At 42.4% G+C, this 22,170-nt stretch overlaps 1 protein-coding gene across 1 annotated transcript in view; it reads right to left on the reverse strand.

Moving 5' to 3' along the window:
* Nucleotides 1-21,482, reverse strand: part of ankrd50 (ankyrin repeat domain 50) — a 47,217-nt gene extending 25,735 nt beyond the window's left edge. The window contains exons 1-2 of the mRNA XM_037675158.1: nucleotides 21,450-21,482; nucleotides 18,270-19,306 (exon numbers count right to left, since the gene is read on the reverse strand). Coding sequence (XP_037531086.1) covers nucleotides 18,270-18,763 — 494 coding nt within the window. The 5' untranslated portion in view covers nucleotides 18,764-19,306; nucleotides 21,450-21,482. The remainder of the gene's footprint in view (nucleotides 1-18,269; nucleotides 19,307-21,449) is intronic.
* Between the last annotated feature and the right edge of the window lie 688 nt (nucleotides 21,483-22,170).

Here is a 22,170-nt window from a genome sequence, read left to right on the forward strand (position 1 = left end):
TATATATATATATATATATATATATATAAAATCATGTGCATTTTAGCTTATATTACTACCTTGAAATACTTATTCAAATTCATCCTGCTGCACCGTTATATTCTACCATGTTGTTGTTCACTATCTTTCTTTAGGCCGTTGTGAATATTATAATTACTTTTTCACCATTTGGTACGTTATTATTTTACCTTTATTGCATGCTTTCCGTATTTCTAGTTAGTTTGTTCTTTGATGTTTTTGCGAGTGAAATTGGTTCTTCTTATCCTAAGCATTTCATTGTATTGTTAACCTTGTGTTAACCTTGTGTTAACCTTGCCTATCACAATTAAACACAACTTGAACTTGACGTGTGTGTGTGTGTAGTGATGTTTGTCTGTTCCACTGCGACCACCACCAACGGCTTTAAGGCCGTCTCAAAGCATCCTCTGTGAAGGTGTCGTTTACCAAGAATCATAAAATTACTTCCAGCTCGACTGGCCGGGAGAGGAGATCTGAGGATTTCTAAATGGAGACGTTTTAATCTGCCTGCAGGTTAATTAGGCTTTTAAAATGAGACCAAACGAATGAATTTATTGACTGGAAGTCAACGCGGCTGCAGCATCCGTCAGATAAAAATCTGTCACCTTCCTGATGATGGGACGCTCTTTAAAATCCACTCTTCCTTCATGGAGCCGACACTGCAGGTAAGCAGTGACACAAACACGCAAATACTGATTTAACCAGAGTTAAAGAGTTATTCTGCATGTGGAACAGTCCGCTTCAAATCCTGCGGCTTCAAAACCATTTCCTGCTTGTCCGTAAGAACACGGACTCAGGAAAGATTCTGTTTAATTCATTCCATCCATCCATCCATCCATCATCTTTGCATACTTCTTCCTTTAGAGGTCATGGGGGTCACTGGTGCCCATATCCAGCCATCACTGTGCGAGAGGCGGGGACACCCTGTAATTTCTGTCCAAAATAAATACAGGCCACTTAACGAACGGCTTAATTATGAAGAAAAGTTCACTTTTTGGCACTAGATCAGCCACATAATACTAATCTAAAAAAAATTAAATCTGGTCCTCTGGACATTCAAAAAAATGTCCAGAGGACCAGATTTAACTTTTTTAGATTTTTCTACCTGGATTATTGAGCATGCATCTGCACATAATACTAAGTTTTAACAACAATTAATGCCTCGTTAACGGTAACAAAACTTGCCTTTTTGCCAGCAGTAAACAAAATTCAATCGCAGAAAAACAACTTTTACTGAACCGTGGAAGGATTTTACAGTCTGACTTACAAAGATCCAGTTTCTCCGTTGTACAAAATGTATCTCAATGTTTTAATATTTTCAGACATTCTTTACAGACTGGTGAACCTCTGCCCATCTTTACTTCTGAGAGATTCAGCCTCTCACTTTTAATACCATCTTTATTCATCTGTTGCTAATTAAACTAGCCACAAAAACTTTCTTTGGCTGTTTTTACAAGCTGTTGCTACCACGTCCCAACTTTTATGTGTTGATGCCATAAAATGTAAGATGGCCTTAATATTTCTAATGAAATTTGCAATTTCTTAGGAAAAACATTGTGTTAAAAATATTTTATGCTGTGAATTAAATATGGGTTTAAGAAATGTGTGAATTATTTTAGTTTTTAAATTTACATTTTATGTCTAAACTGTTTGGAATCCTGCTCATAATACTAATAATAATTAAAAAAAAGATGTTAGTCTTTATGAAAATACTCACCAGCTGTTCTCAGACACTGCTTTGTGTCTGAAATCTATGAACAACATATTTACCGGCTTTTGACTAATTACTGCCACTAATCTTCCAATTGTCACTTTTTTAGACAAAAGTAATGTTTACTAATTGTATCCGCCAGAACAGTCAAATCCCCAAAAATACAAATTTTCTAAGAATAATAATAAAATAAAAATGTTCAAGTTCAAGAATCTTTATCAGCAGCAAGGGGCAATTTGTTTCACAGTCAGTTGGCAGAAAACATCCATCGACTTTAAAACAACATTACAGAAATGATCGCTGTTCGTTGAGAAGCCTGATCTCTACAGGGATGAATGAGCTTTTCACTCTGTTCGTTCTACATCTGGGCAGGGAGGCAACCTGAACTCACCATGGAGTGGTGATCAGGATCTGCCAGAATCATTCTGGCCTTGTTCACAGACCTCACCTTGTGCAGGTAATAAAGTTATAGCTTTACAATAAAGCTCCTTAGATTTACAGTATTCAGGTTATGGAAGCTTCTTAATGCTTTAAACCTGTCAGAGACATGTTTCATAACACCGGACTAAGTAACTCGTCTTCTCTGGTTGTTGGAACTTGGAGCCAGCAGGACCAGGTTTTTGGAGGCTGCCATGTTGTAGTTTTTGGACCAGCATCTGCACACTTTGGATGTGGGACTTTAAATCCCACCTTCTCCCCGGTACACCATACTTGAGCAACAAGACTTCTTGAAGCATGAAAAACTAATCATTGTAAAAATGAACATTAGAACATCCAGCAGATAAGACTCCATAAAAGTCAAAACCTGAGGAAAAAAAAGGTTTTGTTTTCCTTATATGGAAGGTTCAGGACTTAAAACTTGTACCAGGACCATCCTGTTGGGATGCTGGACTCGCTGCAGCTCCACCTCTGGGATATACGCAGTCACCCCTGGAAGGAAAGTTATTTTGAGGGTCGGGAACTCACAGCAGGCCTGAAAAGTCCCAGTAATGTCTTCTGACTGTCCTACTCCACCGTATTGCTGCTCAGCCTTTATAGCAGTACACTCAATCATTGCCTCTTACAGCGGCAGCCCACAGAGAAGCTGCAGCGCGAACTGGAGTCCTGCCAAAGGGACTGTCCGTCCACGGGGGGGGGGGGGGGACTGTGTGAGTGTGTGAATAGTGGCGTCTGAGGCCATGTTGCCTCCTGAGACAATCAAATCCACGGTGACAGCAAGTGGGCAAAACAAAGAGCCATTCTTCTCTCACAATCCAGCTACTTTCAGGCTGTCAGAGTCAAAGACAAGGACTGCACACAAAGAAAACTGAGGCGTGCGGTAGATGGAGGGAAAATGAGCTCCAGCAAACCTGGTGTACCTGGGTGGGAACATTTTAAAATAGTGTAGCCACACAGAAACACTAGTTCTGGACAACTACACCAATTACTCAGGTTCTTGCTCAAGTTCTCCACTTAAGCCCAATTTCATGCTAAATGCCGTTTAAGACCCAAAACATGGGGGAAGGGTGATTTTAAATCAATCCAAGCCATCTGTCACGTCAGCGCTGCGGCAGCCGTCGCTGCAACCATAATGTGCAAAGAACCTTTCAGTGTGACATTCAGTGAAGATGTCTGGGCTGACAGGGCGGCACCGGGCGCAGAGCCAGAACCGTACAAACTCACACAGCTCCGTTTTATGGACAGGACAGAGTCCAAGACCCACAGGGGCAGAAAACCCTGATCAGGATTCCACAAAAGCTCTCAAGAAACTGTGAGGTGATGGAATCGAGATGCAAATTAAAGCTTGCTTTACCAAAATCAAACAACGGGAGCTCAAAGAGCCGACAGATACACAGAGGGATCCTGACGGAGCTCTCCTTCACAGTCAGTTCAAAAAGTGAGGCCTTTAAATTAAGAGGACCCCCTTCCCTGCAGTTAGCGTCGAGTTGATTTAGAAGAAGCCTGCTCAGCGTCTCTGCAGTCAGGAGAGCTTAGTGCAACAAACTGAACAACAGCTGAGTCATGCCCTGACTCATGTCTCTCAGATAGTTTCCCCCCATGCAATTCTTACATTACGCATGACAGTGCTGTGTAGTGAACCAGATGACCTCAAATCTACCAGATGGACAGAGACTGTTATTTTCATTGCACTGAATAAGTCTGGGCCATCTGATGAACTTTCTTTCTTGAATTAATCAAGCAGAAAAGACAATCCTCTATAATCATTACTGTTTTACAAATGTTTTGATAATCAAATTGTGTTAGTTCACTCAATGCTTTACAGGTTGAAAAGAACTACTCATTTTTATTTTACATAAACAGTAAGTAATGATTTTTATTCCTCATTCAGAGAAGAAATCACCTGAATAAGCATTCCTTGATTTTCTGTCTGAAATGAGCAAGCTGTCGTAAGTGTGTGAAAGGTTGGTTTTCGGTCAACTAAAATGTTTACCGAGAAAAATGTCATGTTTAAACTTTTTCAGAAGATTACCAAGAGTTGACTCCATGAAGTCTGCTGTTGCTGCAATAATCTTTTCTGTATGTTAAACAAATTTCATTCTCTGACCTCGACTGTTGATAAACACCTTACGTCAAAACCACTCCTCTTTCTGGTCCTTCCACGAATCAGAAAGCTCTAAATTGAACAGGAAGTAAACTCATTTAAAAATGTGACAACTTCCCAGTTCAAGAGAGAATTCGAGAATTCCAGAATTCCAAGAGATTGAGAGTTCTGGAGAATGTGAGAGTTCCAAGATCGAGAGTGCAGCCGGTTCTGAAAGCTTCAGAGCAATGAAGAGTTTGGAGTTATGAATCCAGGGACGTTTGGGATTATAATTCTGTTTTGAGCTAACCACGCACGACTCTCCGAGGATTTTTAGCTGTTCTTAACGGAGGCGCTGAAACAGTCTGAAGGATGCTTACTGAGCTGATCCATCGTCAAACCAGGTAAAGACTTCTTCGACCAAGTGTACCGTGGGCAAAGCTGAGATACCTGATGGGAGCGTGCAACTTCTGGTCAAACAGATTAAATTCCCTCACACAGTTCTCTGTAAGATAATCTCCTTTCATCTTAAACTCTTCTCTCTCATAAATCAGTACAGATATTTTTAGGAATATCTGAAGCAAAGTCCTCAAATCACCGCCGAGTGATTTGAAGTTCATTTTCTGTGAAACTGTCTGTTATTATTTTCATATTTTGCCAAATTAATGTAAATGTTTGATGTTAAACTTTGATTTTGAAAATAAATGATTCCATTCATTTGATGGGTCAAAGATAAACAACGTCTCTCGTTACATTTCTGTTAAATTCAATGCACGGCATTACACAGTCAGAAAAATGAAGAACTCGTGAAAAGTATGCATAAATATATATCCATATATTTGTCATACAACAAGTGACACGTATCTCACGTGACTCACTACAGCTGCAATTACCCCTCTCAAAGTAACCACCGCGATGAAAACAGTGAGTGAAAACTGTTCTGAGAGCAAATGTTGGGCGCAGACATTCAGTGGCTTCTTTACGTTTCATCCACCATATGCTCCTGTTCCTCGTCAATCTGTTTCCATCTGATTTCACAAAAGCTTTCAGTCACAGGCTCCACTGCTGCTTTTCAGTAAATGTACAAGTTCAATAAAGCTTGGATTTCCATTAAATCAAGGCTTTGATGGAAAGTGGTTAAACAGAGGCAGAACTAGAGTTATGCTGATATAAACTGATATAAACTGATAATCGTGAACCGACAGAGTATGACAACCTTAAAAAAGTAAATTAACCATAATTCATATAAAATCAATAATAATTTGTTTGTCTAAACAGATGAAGGAAGAATTGGGAAACATTTTAAAATACTCTTATTAAAGTCCAACACCCCGTATTTTTTCATATTACATATCCAGCGATTTATGACGGAGACATAAATAAATACCTCTGTTCTGCAGCAAACATTGAAAAGTAACTAAAAAATTTTAAAAATTAACTGGTTTTAAAAACATAGTTTTGTGAGATTTCAAGCCGTGTCGGTTGTGGCTTTGGAAAAAGCCGTCCACTTTCATGTATGGGGGTGACGTCGCACCAGAGATCCAACAATGCCAGACTGCACCAGATTTCTATTGCGCAAGGCTGGAGGCAGCAGCAAAGATGGGCAGTTTCATGGAGAACCCCCCCCCCCCCCCCCCATCCTCCACCAGTTCTCAACCACCTAACAAACAACCCCCACCTCCTTTGTGAGGGAGGACCCTAGTTATGTCAAATGGCAAAAAATGTACAGGCAGAAGTAAAAGACAGAAGTTGAAGGAAGTTTGGTGGCGACAGAGACACATGAAGAGCAGACGTGAGTAATGAGATTTGTGATATTTAGCCTGTTTGGATTTTACAGTTGTTGCGTAGTTTAGTAAGTTTTAGTGTGTTTGAGTTAAAACAACGAGGTGATTTTTGAACGTGACGGTGCAGCTTCTGTTTGAGGTGAAGGATGGAGCTGCGGACCCAGAAATGGACAGAGCCGTGGAGTCAGAACCTTCTGAGACAGAAGAGGCAGAGAAAGACAGTTTGAGACAGAGTAAGGACTTTGACGAGGAGGTGGGAGAGCCATTATTTGTTCTAGAACAGGAAAGAGAGGAAGAGCACACCAAGCACCCCACTCCTGCCTGCGACTACATGCGCCTGCCTGTGCCCGATCCCCGACATGACACCATCAGCCTTCAGTAATCGGCGACCGTGTGCTCAGGTGGTTCCAGGGCTGGTCCGTTAGTTAAAGGTTTATTTTTAACATCTGAGTGGCCTGAATGTGAAAAACCATAACCATTGTATTTGACAGTGATTACCCTTAACAGCACTTGGGACTACAACGGTGGGTGTCGACTTTAAACTCCAACAACAGATTATTTTTTTAAATCAATTAACTTTTTTTTCTGATGAAGTGCACCGTCTGTCAACGTCCAAGTAAATGAAGGAAAGCAGCTGCGCTCAGGCTTCATATCTGAGGTCAAAGGTCAGGTTTTAAAGCTCAAACTTTTGTCTGTTGTTTTTAATCTCAGTGACGCAGCGACTACAGAAGTTTCAGCAGCTCCATTAACAACACTTGAATTTAATATTGAAATCTGTGGTCGACTAAATGGACCTACAGTTGGTTTGAGGATAGATTTTATAAAATGTTAGTTTGCTTTGCTCAAACCACCACCGTCCCAACGGCAGCTGCTAAAATGTCACGACTAAAACTGTGAAAAGTTAATTCAGTCAAAAGATTCAAGTTTATAAACCTCAAACTGAAAGCTGATCAATTTAAATAAACTGATTGACAGTTTGAGTTTAATAATGACTCAGTTCCAAAAACACAGATTACGTCCAGTCTAAAAAAATAAAAAACTTTTATTCTAGTTGGAATAAAAAAAAAATATATAAATATTTCTAATTGTCTAAGAAATGATGGGGCGGCACGGTGGTGCAGTTGATAGAGCTGCTGCATCTCAGCGAGCAGGTTACACTGGTTCAAATCCCGGCCCGGGACCTTTCTGGGTGCAGTTTGCATGTTCTCTCCGTGCATGCGTGGGTTTTCTCCTCCCACAGATCAACAACATGCATGTTAGACTGGTAACTCTAAATTGTCCCCAAGTGTGAGTGAGAGTGTGTCTTTATGTTTCATTTGTCTCTTTGTGTCCCTGAGATGGACTGGAGACCTGTCCAGGTGTCTCCTGCCTCTCGCACAGTGATGGCTGGACATGGGCACCAGTGACCCCCATGACCCGAAAAGAAAGAAGCGGGTAAAGAGAACGGATGGATGGTAAATGATGGCGCCGGATATACAGTGGTTATAGAAACGCTGTGAATGTTCATGAAGCTTTCATTCTGTTGGGATCCATTTCTCTTCCGTACATTTTTCGGTGTGATTCTCATCCCCCAGTTTTCTTCTTTTTCAACAAATCATAAATCAAAACGTTCGGCTCTTTCAGGACAATCCTGCTGTGACTTTTAGTATTAGTGCAACTTTAGCTTTTTTAAATATTTAGCCTTTTCTGCCACTTTTTCTCTCATAGGAAATGAACTGAGCTCATTTTCCATCCTTCAGATCTTTAGCTCTGTTTACAGCCTTTTACTGCTCCTTTCACATTTTGTGCTGCTTCAGCTGCTTTCAGCTTCCTTCTGCAAATTTAAACTTTTTACAGCTATTTTCGGCTGTTTTGTGCTCCCCTCTGATTTTTTTCTGCTAACTACAACATTTTTGTTCTTCTAACTTCTATCTGCTAATTTCAGCTTATTATGATCTTTTGAGCGTTTTCTGCTATTTCAGTTACTATTTAGCTGTTTTTATGCTAATTTTAGCTTTTTAGCCAATTCCACATTTTTTAGCTCATTCAGCTCTTTTCACTTCCTTCTAGTGGTTTAAGCTTCTTTCTGCCTTTTCAACTAATTTTCAGCTTTTTTTTCTTTTGCCAATTTCAGCTTTTTAGACTAATTTCCTAATTTTTGTGCTCACATCTGCTTATTTAAACCTACTTCAACAAAAATGTGTTCTTTCTGCTTTCTTCTGCTAATTGAGGCTTGTTCATTCATTTCAGCTACATTTAAGCATTTTTAGCTAATTTCAGCTGTTTCTCAGCAAGTTAAAACATGTCTCTCTTGTAAATGGAGTCCTAGTGGCTCAATGAAACTAACTTGTACAAGTAAAGGTTGAATGAAAAAAGTTATTCTGCAATATAAGTATTCACACTGCAATTGTGCAAGAAGTGCAATTTCTCTAGTTTCCAGTCGGATCAATCAGCAGACAGATGTTTCCAGACGTTCCTTTGAATAGAATCAGGAGTTTGAAGGACCTGGTTGCCTTCACACACAAAAAAAACAAAACCCACCACTTATTTTACTCTGGAGCCCAAAGCGATTCTCATTAATCGACCGTTAATGAACGGCTGTTACGAGGCCATTTTTGGTATCTGGTGATGAGTCTTGTGATGTTACGCTGACTGTCATGGGACCAGTTCAAACAGTGACTGCCCTGTTTGTGCAGACTGGTCAGCAGAAAACCAGCACTTTTCCTCGGTGCATTTCTTTAATGAACCGCTCCTCAGAGTCGCCTCATTAACAGAAAATGATGCTCGTCTCTCGGTGATCTTCCCTGTCAATGATTGAGCGCGATGTAAACACTGAGCGGAGCGCACAGACCTCTTTAAACTGCTCCACATCCCCCAAGCTTTTCCAAACCTAGACGAGGTGTGCATTCCTAACCGCCTATCCAATACTGTCAAAGGAATCTGAAATTTCATCCTTCTTCAATCCTCTCCCTCCTGTCCCCCTCTGTTCACCACACACACACACACACGTGCACAAATCTGTCCCAGCCCTAACACACACCCTACAGAGGATTTCACCACCAACAGGTAAACCACAAGCCAAAACTGGATTTCAAATGCAACTTCACCCGAATTGTCTCCGTCACTGGTGTTGAAACTACGAGGCAACAATCTGAAAACAAACATTTCATTAAATCTGTTGAAAGCATTTCCTGACTATTTGTAATGAGCTTTGACGTTCAACAGAAACAAAAGATTTCAGCCTCGCTCGACTCAGGAGACTTTTCTGCATTTCTGTTTTGGTTCTTAGCTCTTTACTCGAGTGACGTGGTCCGGGTTCAGCAGGAAAAGGAGAATAATGTTTATATTTACATCAAGCTGTCTCTGGCGGTGTCTGAATGAAACGTGATGACATTTGTGGGGTGGTCTGCTTGTGTCGTTAGGCCTCTGTTGAAGCCACGACTTATGGCTTATTTGCACTGCTCCTAATCAGCCCCAACTCTGCGCAGCCCACCACGGAAAGAACCCTGGTGCACCAGTACTTTAGCTAGTTTTTTTTTAGCTGATTCAGGACCTCTTTTTGTCCCTGCTTCTCTGGTGGGACCGTTGGAGCTCAGTCGAGCCGACTCCGGACCGAAACGTGAATGCAGGACTCTGATTGGTCAGGGGGAGGAGTCACTGGATCTCAGAAACTTTTCACCGATCCTCCATTTGCAATTTCTCAAAACTCGGAGCAGCGGCTGGATCTATTTCTAAGATTTTAAAAACAATAATGACAACGCCGTGTTTAATGCCGAAGTCCAGGCGGGGTTTTTTTAATGTTTGGTGACCGACGACAAAATTTGAGCGAGCTAGTCACCGCGGAGGATCATACGAGCTGAAGACCTGTTGAACCCCGAGCCCCGGCCTCGCGTGCTCACAAAGGCCGGATTCCAAGCTCTGGCAGGCGGGAGGACCGGGACGAAGGGTGGAAACATTGTTTATTTAAACATTTTATGTATAAAAATAATGTTTTTTATCAGTGAAGATTAAAAATAAATAAACGGTGCCGGCTTTATCATGAAATCCTGTTTTCACTTTGACTTTATTAAATAATCTGTTAATTCAGCTGAAAAATCATAAAAAGACTAAATTATTGGATCTCAGGAATATTCCCCTCAAATATTTTTACAAACAGAGACACAGCCTTTGGTTCAACTTTATTCTAAGCCACAGATGTACAAATCACAAAACAAGAATTACACTTTAAATTAAAGCTTTAAATCAAATCTGCCTCGGGACTTTCTGGTCCCAAGGCAGCTGCCCTACCTCTACCCCATCTCGACCCACAAACATTTGTTTGCAACATCCAAAGTTGTATCAAAGAACCATCAAAAAATGTGATTTGGGGGGGGGAGACAAGAAGTTTCTCCTTAAACTTTTTCTATTTTTCATTTTTCAAAGTCATCTCGGAGTATCCATGATGGTTTTACCCTCAAGGACCGTTTTCCAGACATTGTTTGTAGCTCTCCACTCTGTAAAAAACACAGTTGCCATTTGTTACCCCCCCCCCCATGCTCCAGAACTGACTTCACCTTGTTAGATGGTTCTACCTGTATTATTGAGCAGCATCAGGACGGTTCACTGAAGTGTTGTCTTTATGGAGCTCCACCGTCCTGCTTCTGTATTCTTCTAAGTTTTACTCGGTCTCTTTTCTTTCATGTTCAGCAGCAGATTCAATCATTTTTCACCTAAACATCTTCTCAGAGATTCTACGCTTGTCTGATGCTGCCATGTTTGTTTAGCTGTGTAGACTGCAGCCAGACTAATGCAGGTCAGCCACCTGGGTCAAGATTAAACTGTTTTTGGAGGATTCTGCAGAGTACCCTCATTCTGTGCTGTATGATAACTTGAAAAATAAGTAAGTTACCTACTTCCATTTTGGTGTGTGGCTGCATCTAGGAGTAAGAAAGGTCACGATCGAAAGTTGGGTTGCCAAGTCAAAAATCAAGATGGCCATCTTAGACCAGCCATCCTTATCATTTGAGAAAAACATGTGTTCTAGTTTCATATTGCTTAAAAGTAGTTTTCTTAAACGACTGGGGTGTCCAAAGATTAATCTATGGTGTCCAAGGCCACCATTGGCCACCCCCTGGCACTGCCACTGCGTCTGTTGGATAAAACTTCTCCCTTCAGTCGCCAGGATTGGTCACTCTGTGCTGCTCGGACACTCCACCATGTAACTCCTACTCACTTGTATATCTTGCACCAAAAACATTTAGGTTTAATTGCATTCTCTGTTCAAGTCCAGTCCAGAAAAACGCTCATCTCGAAACTACAAACATTTACTATTAAAATCCCTCCGCGACGGAGGACATCAGCGTGCAGCTCGTTTACATTCGAGGTCATATTTCACGACCGGGAGCTTTAAGTAAACAATTATAATTAAAACAGTTGTTTGGGGTTTTGACTGTTGGAGAAATCACAAAGATGTAAACTCCAGTTTCACACAAAATGATCTTTTTTTTAACTCTTTCCTGCAGCTGCATCCACTCTCTGTTTCCATGAAACTCACGGTTCATTTGACTGTGGGCATGTGAGTTTACTTTCTGGAAAACAATGACATGAATGAGTTGTGTATGCCCACACAAGCATGTAGGTGGACACACACACACACACACACACAGAGCTTGTGGTGTGGAGACCGGCGCTGGCATCGGACTGCTGAGTCATCGCTGCAGCCGCACCAGCGCTGCCGTTCCTCCTCGTCGTGCTCAACCGGAGCTGAAGCTTCACACTGGGAGCGTTTTTTGTTTCTTAAACGCGTCTAATCTCCATCACATTTTCCACAGCAGTGGACCACATGAAAGACGAGAAGCTGCTTTCATTTTGTGTCCCTTAACCCGGACAAGAAGGGCCACCCAAAGTGAGGAAAAAAAACTAGTCCAGAAAAAACATAAATCACCGAATGCCGTGTAACGTCTGACTTTATAAAGACAAGTGTGACGCAGCCTCTTTAGGAAAAGTCTCTGAAGAGCAGAACCAATTCCTCCCTCAGACGTGCTGAATTAAAAAAATAAATAAAATAAAACGCTGCCGTGAAAGTTCGGCTCCTTTCACAGATCTACACGAGAGTCATTCATCATTTCCAACAGCGGTGCCCTTTAACGGGGCAGCAGATCAAACTGAATGTAAGCTCTGTGGAGAAGAGTCCAACAGCGAACACACAAAAAGACACTTGCAGTTTTAAACATCAGCTTTGCACCGTCAGCAAAAAAAGAGTTGGCTTCAGTGCGACCCCTAAATACTGGGTTAAATCCACCCATTCACACCAGCTGGTTTGTCCTGAGAGGACAAAATGAGGCACGTTGGACGCCAAGAGACAAAGCTCCAACTGATTCAAACAAGAAACTGTGAAGACTGACGAGGGTGCTGCAAACCAACACAGGTTCACCAACGTTCTCCGCTCATGAACTGTTCCCAAAGTGTTCCTGTTTCAGTCAGAAATAACGGCAAAAGATTAGACTCAGTCTGAACGAGACGTGAGTCGGTGCTGGTGGACTCCCCAGCAGAAGAAAGACAAACTGAAAGGTGAAACTGCCTTCGCTCACGCTGCCTGATGTTGGTCCTGCCGAGGCATCACGTTACCGTTAGGAAGAAGGCTTCAATAAAAAGGCTTAAATCTTAGTAATGTTAAAATGTTATTAAAAAGTATGTTTCATAAAGACTAAGGATGAAACTCGTATTTCTCAGTCGAGCTACAAACTGTTTCCCCCCTTGATCAGTCTGAGACTGAAGGGTTGTGTCTGACCAGGTGGTCAGTAGCTCAGGAGCACCACAGGGGACTGTACTCTCACCATTCTGTTTCCCTCTGTACACCTCAGATATCCAGTACAAAACAGACTCCTGTCATCTCCAGAAATATTCAGATGACTCTGCAGTGGTCGGGTGGATCAGAGATGGACAAGAAGCCGAGTACAGGGAACTGGTGGACCGCTTTGTGGCATGGTGTGGAAACAATCATCTCATCTTGAATGTGAATAAAACAAAGGAGGTGAATGTAGATTTCAGGAGAATCAGGAACAGGTCCAACACTATTTTCATCATGGGAGAAGAAGTGAAGGTGGTGGAGAACTATAAATACCTTGGGGTTCACCTGGACAACAAACTGGACTGGAGATGCAACAGTGAAGCGTCTACAAGAAGGGACAGAGCAGACTGTACTTCTTGAGGAAGCTGAAGTCCTTCAACGTTTGCAGCAAGATGCTGCATATCTTCTATAAGTCTGTTGTAGAGAGCGCTGTCTCTTCTGCATCATCTGCTGGGGGAGCAGCACCAGAGCAAGTGACTTCAAAAAGATCAACAAGCTCATAAAGAAGGCTGGCTCAGTTCTGGAGACTCCTCTAGAACCTTTGGAGATGATTGTTCAAAGAAGGACTCTTCATAAAATGAAGAACATTATAGACAACCCTCAGCATCCTCTTCATCAGACTGTCATACAACACCAGAGTGTCTTCAGTCAGAGGCTTCTTCAGATCCGTTGTAGGACAGAACGCTACAGGAGATCCTTCCTGCCCACAGCCACCAGCATCTACAGTGGTGTAGTCTGTGATACGCAGGTATATGGAGTATACCCATTAGAAAAACTTGGTAACTACAGTAAACCCACTGAAAAGTGCCCAATAACATGTGACATATCATCATTGGGCATGTGTCACACACTTGAAACATTTTATAGACACAATGAGTTGGTTCAACCTGTTTTTTGTATAATTAATACTTCTGTATTTACTACTTAACACTTGAACATGCTTTGCTTAGATGCTGTTTTTGTAAATTCTATGACATGTTTTTAATACAAAGCCAACTGTTGTACAAAGTTTGTTGTTCATTTATTCAATTATAAGCATCAGAGATCTAGAACAACTCTTTAATGAAACCAGGATGATGAGTTACAACATTTAATTTACCTCTGGGATTAATAAAGTATTTTTGAATCGTTATTCCAGCAAGTCCCTGTGATGGACTTATGACCCGTCCAGGGTGTACCCCGCCCCTCGCACAGTGGTTGCTGGACATGGGCACCGGCGACCCCCGTGACCCAAAATGGACGAAGTGGGTAAAAGATGATGGATGGATGAAGCAGGCAGAGGTGCAGCGATCAGACCGTTTACAGCGTGAGACACGTTAACGTTAAAATCTGCAGATATTCAGTTTGGAAATAAAATCTGAAGCTGCTGGGTAATGTCCCAAGCTGAACACATTAATTCAAACTCATTATCATTAAAGAAAAGTGACTTTTTGCCGACAACTGCAGTAAAATTAAACCAAACCTTGAGGAACAATGAAGAAAACTGATAAAACTTAATTTCTTCATCAATCATTGCCACAAATCCCCCGTTTGAAAACGTTCGTGTTCAGATTTTACATCTAGCAGCAGGTTAGGCACGACGCATCTTTGTTTTGTCGCAGAGTCACCACCACTAGACTCCGCCAGAAGTGTTTTTAACCAACCACATTACTTTGATGATGTGAATCCATTTAATGAGAAGTTTGTATGAAGATGAATTAGTCTCAAAAGTATTCACACAAGTGTACAAAATTAACAAATATATAAACAGTTTTCAAATGTACACATTTCACGGATCAGCTGCCTGTGAGTTGAGACTTTCTCACAGCTTCAGATACACAAAGATAATGCTGCGTTCAAGGAGCATTTTTATGTGGGAAATCTACCAAGAAAAATATAACGTTTACAGGAAAAATATGTTTTCAGTCATTCATATCAAATGTGCAATTCATACCAAAAAAATACAATAAATTATATTTTTCCTGGTAGTTTTTCCACAAGGAATTTTTTATTTTGTGGATCGTACAGCTGAAATAAACATCTCAAAATAGGTAAGGTATTCTTCTTGCAATATAATTTTTTTCCCCGGATGATGAGAAATAACCTCATTTCAGGCCGTTTCCCCAAAATTAATATTTTTGGAATCCAGTCACGTCAATGTAAGAGTCTGTGTTTTAATATAGGGGTTGTGAGTTAATGTGCCATGTAAGAAATTAGTCTTTTCCCAATAACTCAGTAAATCTAGTAACGCTCAGATGCCCCAGCTTTTCATCAGCCTTAAACGCAGCATTACCTTTGTTGTGAATCTGGAGGTAAAAAAAAATAAAATAGTCTCAAAAGTCACAGGCAGTTGATTCATGCGTTCATGTTGCCAGATCTGTTTGGATCAAGTGATTTGTGCACGTGTATTTACATTTATTTGATAAATTTATATGTGCAGGACATCCTACATTTTGAAGTGTGTACATTTGAAAAAACTGTTTATGTGTTTGTGAATCTAGGGTTTTGAGACTAAAATATATTTTGTAGTTTTGCTTCTTTCAGATGTTAAAAGATCAGCAACAAAACACAAAAACAAAAAATAAACGGTACATAATTTAATGTGTAAAAAACTCAAAAAGGAGGAAAAACTTCAGGTTGCAAACAGCAACACTCCCTTTTTAAATCCCTAGAGGTTAGACGGGTGTACGGTGGTTCAAGAATCGACGCGGAACACGTTGCAGAAAGCGGACCAAGCCCCCGTGAAAAGCTGTTTGACTGTAACGACTCCGATGACTTGTTTGTCTTTGACAAAGCCAAAGAATTTGGCAGGGCCTCTTGCGCTCGCTCACTGTTTAGAAATCACAGCTGGAAGGGGCGAGGCGAAAAGCCCCCCCCCTCCGAAAAATCTGTTAAACAAGAGCCTGGAGTCAAAACGACCCGCTTGACTTTTACAGGGAAATGTACGGTTTAATGAAAACAAGGTAAGCGCCCTGCTGCGAGGCTTTGGTCCTGGTGTTAATTAGCTGAAATAAGCTAACGGTTTACACTTCATGCCCCGCGCCGACTTTATTTCTTTACATTTCCCTGCCAGACAGAACCGACGCTCTTGGCTTCCTGAAAGCAGACAGCATTTCGACCGCCGAGGGAGCTTCTCGTGTAATTTGTTTACGGCAGCGCTGAGGAAGCTCTTACACTTCAAATGAAGATAAGGCGTTGTGTGAAATGTTAATCTGGCTGAGAAACAAAAGGAGGTGCTGATAAGAAGATTTAGGGCCTGAGGACCGCTGCAGAGCGTTTGCTTCTTGTGGGGGAGATGAACAAGAGTCTGTAAAGGCTCTTCACGTTCAGAGCAGGAGCTGAAGTCTCTGTTTATGTCCCAACAACAACCTGCTTCTGGGGGAGGGGGCCAACCTGGAGTCATCGGTGTGACTACATGCAGACGACCAGCGTGCACAGACAAACAGAAGGTTTGGTAGATTTTAGTAGTGATTTACTTTGCTAAAAATCTGAGCTCCTCCCCACTTCCTGTGCATAGATGGTGCAGTGTCACCAGCTGGTCTGACGAGCCCGAGCGTTTGTGTTCAGCTCTGCATTCCAGAGCATTACGCAGACGGACTGACCCGTATCGTCAAGACAAGTCCTGCAGCTCCGCCACAAACACTCCTGCCCACGTGCAGCTCCCTTTAAAGCCTCTGCCTGCGACAACAGCAGCCCATCCTGATCTGCTGGACGTCCACAGAGCTGCTAACTCTGCAGCTCAAAGCTCGTTGGGCCACTCGAGCTGCATCTAAAACGTCTGACCTGTTGGTCAATGTTGCCAGATAGTCGAGGTTTTCCAGCCCAAAAATCTGTTGAAAACTGCCACATCACACAAAAACCTGCCCAATTAATGTACTGTTATATTTACTGTTTGAACATGAACGCACATCAGTGCAAGCCAAGGTAATTTTAGACAGTATATATATGTACATAAATACACACACACACACAATACCCCCCCCCCCCAGTAAAGATATATTGGTGTTTTTATATTCATCGATGTGATTAAATCAGTTAAATGTAAACGTTAGTGCTCTTTATTCAGAAACGCAACACGTCACATTTCAGGATCTGGTTATTAGACACAGATTAAATGTTAAATATGAATATTTCTATATTTATCACCACAGTAATGGTGTTACACACAGTAGTAACACTCAAAATAATACTTATGTTGGTTTAGTGCTTACCTATAACCTAAACAGTTGAGGAGTAAACATTTTTAATAATCATGGTAAAAGTTACAAATGTTTTCTTTGGTTCATGTTTGTTTTCCAAATATATTAAAAGTGTGTGTGAATGACAGGAATCAACATAAAACACTTTGTAGAACGGTGCTTTATGAAGTTCAGTCCATTTCCTTGCATCAGTTGACCGGCAGTTCTGCCTCATCCAATATGGCGGGCGCTCAGACGTACCGCTGCAGCGGGCCAGCCCCCTCAACAAGGTGTCCACTAAAACAAGCATAATTTATTGTGCCGCCTCTCCAGTTCTGTTGTAAACGCCCTGGCAGGTGACAATAGCCAATCAGTGATGGAGAAAGGTCAGGGGAGCTTTGAACCAATAATGATGAATGATTGTTTGAAATGTGTTTTAATAGGTTAACTCCAAATCCACCCAAATTATCCCCACCCACCAGCCCAAAGCAAATTTTACCCACAAAATCAGAATGAAAACCGCCCTATCTGGCAACGCTGGTGAATCAGAGGCTGAGCTGGGACTGTCCCACCCAGCATGCCTCACCGGGAGGGGAGGGGCTTAGGCTGAGGTGGAGCAGAAAATAAAGAGGGGGAGGGTGCCTCAGGGTCACGAGGTGGAGATAGAAGGAAGAGGTGCAGGCTTTGTTTTTGTTTGTTTGTTTACATTTACACTTCAAGACAAAACAAACTCGCAGACTTCCATCATTACTTTGTGCTGAGCAGCTGCAAGATTTCAGCAGAAACACATAAACCCCTGAAGCTGACAGAAGTTTTTTTAAAGAACTTGACAAAATACACTAATACGATCACAAACGTTCAAAAATCTGTTTCCTTTGACATTTGAACTGAAGGTACTGACTGAACAGCAGGACTGCACAGAATAAGAAACATTTCATATCAACGTGTAACTCCATGTGTTATTGTTGAGTATTAAGATGCAACTCCTGTTTGTCATCACAACAGTGCATGTGCTGGTGTGTGCGTGTGTGTGTGTGTGTGTGTGTGGGGGGCATCATGTGCCATAAAAATATTGATCTAACAGTTTGTGTCTGAAGCTTACTGGAATATTGTTTTTGAGATATTAATAAATTTACAACATATTGTGGCAGAGAAAATACTATTTTCCATAAACCCACAGAGAAGGCCGAGTCTACGTGGACGAGTTATTTGTTTCTCCAGATGTGCAGACACATCTGTGCACAATGTGTGTGTACGAGTGTGCTCTTACTTCTTGAACGCCTCCGTTGGGTTCCTCTCGCACTCCCCGGGCTGCAGGGTGCTCTGCGCGGCGTGCACCTTCTCCTCGTACCCCGGCACCAAGCCGCTGCGGCAGATCTGCGCCACCAGACCTCGGATGAAGCCGCCGACGCACAGCGTGTCCGAGTCGTCGGCGCGGCAGAAGTGGAACGCCAGGCTGTGCTGGTGCAGACCGCGCTGGGTTCCCTGGGCCGAGGTGGGCCACAGCAGCTCCGTGCACAGCGCTGTTTTCCCGCTCCCCGGTCCTCCCACCAGCAGCACGCCCCAGGAGTTCCCGGACTTCACAGATCCCGGCAGGGGAGCTCCGGGGATGGACGCACCCCCTCCTGGTAGAGGCTGCTGGCTGGGCGTGCTGCCCACTCCGCTCAGGCTGTTGGTCTTCTCCTGGAGGCAGTGCTGGATCTTGTGGAAGACCCACTCCCGGCAGTAGAAGCGCTTCCCCTGCAGCAAACTGGTTTGGGCCATCTTGAACTAACGCTGCTGGTTGCTCCTCCTCATAGGGCTCCCCTCGTTTCGCCCCACATGTTTTCAACTAGTCAATCTGAACATCCATTTTCTCAGCTGCGTGTAGCAGTTCTCACGTGTTTATTACTGTTGCGAAAAGAAGAAAGGGCAGAGAGGACGCAGCTCGAGTGGAAAAAAAAAAAAAAAGAAGCTTTTCTTCTGAGCTGCGGCGCGTTACAGAATATCTAGAACAAGAAATAAAAACGGAACGGTGACATCAGAGCTCAAACCAAAGATTTTCCACCAACTTTTTCCACAGCTTTCCCACTGGCGTGTGCTGCGTGGTGCTGTGCACATGTTGCTTTGGCATGGCGCTGGGTCAGAAGGGGCGTCCGGGCTCGCATCCGCCGGCAAACTCAAGTCACCGCCGCTCCGTACCGTTAGCCACCGGACGTCCAGGTGCATTTCCACTGAAGCATGACGAGCGAAGGTGCGTTTCCATTACACGAAGGCAGATGAAGCTTCCAGTGCTGAGTCACTTCCTCCAATAACCAGGTTCTTTCCCTGGAAAACAGACAGCAGAACCCAAAAATAAAACATTCAACAGTAAAATTAACAAGCAAATCTCCTTATTACTCATACAGACATCATTTAAAGTCTCAGAACAACAAAAACTAAAGAGGTCTTCCAGCAGAAAAGCATTTCCGCTCATCGCTACAATCAATGCAATAACGTTAATCCTCCAAAATATCTCATGAATCGCTGATTAGGTTTTAGTAAACCTTTCACAAATTAATCACTGGTTCACATCAAGAAATGGTTACTGTTTAAATGGACTGTACTTATATAGCACCTCTCTATCTGATCAACATACTCAAAGCTCTTTACAACACAAACAGTGCACTCTACGATTTCTCAAAGCTAACTGAACAAATTATTCTAAAGAGACTAATCAGAGCATTCATGCACCGATGGGACACACACAAGAGGCATTGAGGGGTTCAGTGTCTTGCCCAGGGACACTTCAGCATGTGACTGCTGGTGGATTCGAACCCCCAACACTTGCATTGGAGGACGACTGCTCTAACCACTCATCCATTAGAGCAGGGATATTCAACTGGCGGCCCGGGAGCCATATCAGGCCCACATGTGAGCTCAGCTCGGTCCGCCAATGGGTTCATTTTAAAATAAAACTAGATTTTAAACTTTAAAACAAACTTAATGAGAATAACTGCTGGACGTCCGGCCCCTGAGCTCTTGGCTTTAAGTGACTGTGGCCCCCTGAGCAATTTAGTTGAATAGCCCAACCCCATTCAAGATGGCTGCCACAGCAAAGCAACTCCAGCAAACACATGAATAAGACCATTTTACAGATATTGGGCTAAAATTTGGTGTGGTAGTAGCTGAGAGTCATTGATGTGCTTTCATGAGATCTGCATACATATGTACATATGCATGCTTAGATGTGCATGTATGTACACATGTATATAGGTTAATCATGAATGTAGTACTCCCTACCACCTTGTGCATGTGCATATAGTCTTTGTTTTTTTCTGGATAAGTACAAAATGCTACTGGATGCCTTGAACTGCCCCCAGGATTAATAAAGTAAGTATGTATCTATCTTCCATGTTATTTATAAAAATCGTGTCTCAACGTAACACTTTACGTCTAAATCTCCTTTAAATACCACCAGAAAAAAAACAAGGATCTTGCAGCTAAAAACAGACGAGTGCAGGTCCAGACCTCCAACTACATTCTTGGCAAGTTTGTCCAGTTTCTCAAGTCGATCCGCAGATCCAGTCTTCTTTCCTTTGGGGCTTTAAATCCCCAAACGGTCCACATCCGTCCTGAACTGGGTGTGTGGTGGGGAGTCCAAAAAAAAAACCACAAAAAAAAAAAAAACTGGACCCTCTGTTTCCTTTACAAGACTTGATGTTATAAGCTGCAAAGTTAACAAAAAAAAATTCTCAAAGAAACTAAATCAGCACAGTAACATCCTGACATCCACCGGCTGCCACCATGTGTGTTTGTTTACCTGCAGAAACAGCCGAAGGGACTGATCTTCACCCTGATACCTACTGCCCTGCTTTGTTTACGTTGAGTGCATGCCTGCATTTCACAACTGCATATTAATAAATCTGGAAAACTACTAGCATAAACTCCTTCAAACTGCATTGCTTCATGCAACTCAGTTGGATTTCATATTTTGCATTCGAGTACCTGATTTTTCACCTTTAAAAAAAGGAAAAAGTGGTTAAATTAGAGCCTCGTGGTTAGGGGGTTCTTGCTAAAATGCACGTTGGCTCCATTTCTATGTAACAAACCAGGACTAGTGTAAGAAACTAAAACATTTATCAGGTAAAAGCCACACGGAGACGAGAAACCATGTTCCCCCGTCAGGCTGCAACAGTCCCACCTTTCTGTTGGTGCCTCCAACACAAAGCTTCCTTTAACACAACGAGGCTGAAAACGGCGTTTTTCAAGGCAAAAATGGCCGGACGAACCTCACCCATTTTCACTTAGGGGAAGGTTTTTACACCTGTGGGGGGGCTCTACGTTTTTATTTTTTTATTTTTAATAAAAAAAGAGCACATTATTAGCTACAATGTCGCCTAACGCCGCTGTTGTTTTAACTTGAATTCAACGTTTTGGCCTCAGGTCGTTTTAAATGGACTGGATCAAGCCGAACCGGTTCCCATCTCACCTCTTTTCCGCTGGTTTTACAGCCGGGGGGGGGGGGGGGGGGGGGGGTGTCCCGCTTTGTCCGTAGTGTCGCCCCCTCTTCCGTTAAAACCAAACGTCTCAATTCGTTCGGCCGTTTTTCGCAGCGTCGCCCAAAAACCGGGTCCCGAATATTCCGGAACAACGTCCCCGTCTGTCTTCGAATCGGTATTTTCTGTCGAGGAGGAGAAGGGGGGGTTGTCGGCGGCGGCTCCTCCGGCTGCCCGACCGACACAGCTCCACCGTGAGCCGAATGACTCCCCGCCTCCGAACTCTCCACATAAACCGTTCCCACTCTGCCTGCGGAGGAGAGCGCGAGCCGACGGCCGCCGCAAGGCCTCATGGGACGTGGAGTTTTAACGTCATTGATTAAATTTTAAACGAACCGTACAAACCAAGGTTAATGTAAAAAGTCAAACAAAATGTATAATCCATATATTAATCTATATTAGCCTCTAGTGCTATATAGTGACAAATTAAACCATAAATTATTTGCATTAAGCACCCCTAAATTTTAACTCAGCACCCCTAAAATCAATCAATCAATCAATCAACCTTTATTTAGACAGGTAAATCCCATTGAGCCTCGAGGACTCATTTACAAGAGAGACCTGATTTCAACAAAGAAAGATGACAACAATGGACAACAGCAACAACAATAAACAGTTATAAAAAAAGCATACTACAGTTTTTTTTTTTTTTTT

This window comes from Nematolebias whitei, chromosome 4, assembly GCF_014905685.2.
Source record: "Nematolebias whitei isolate Nwh7 chromosome 4, NemWhi1, whole genome shotgun sequence".
NCBI lineage: Eukaryota > Metazoa > Chordata > Actinopteri > Cyprinodontiformes > Rivulidae > Nematolebias > Nematolebias whitei.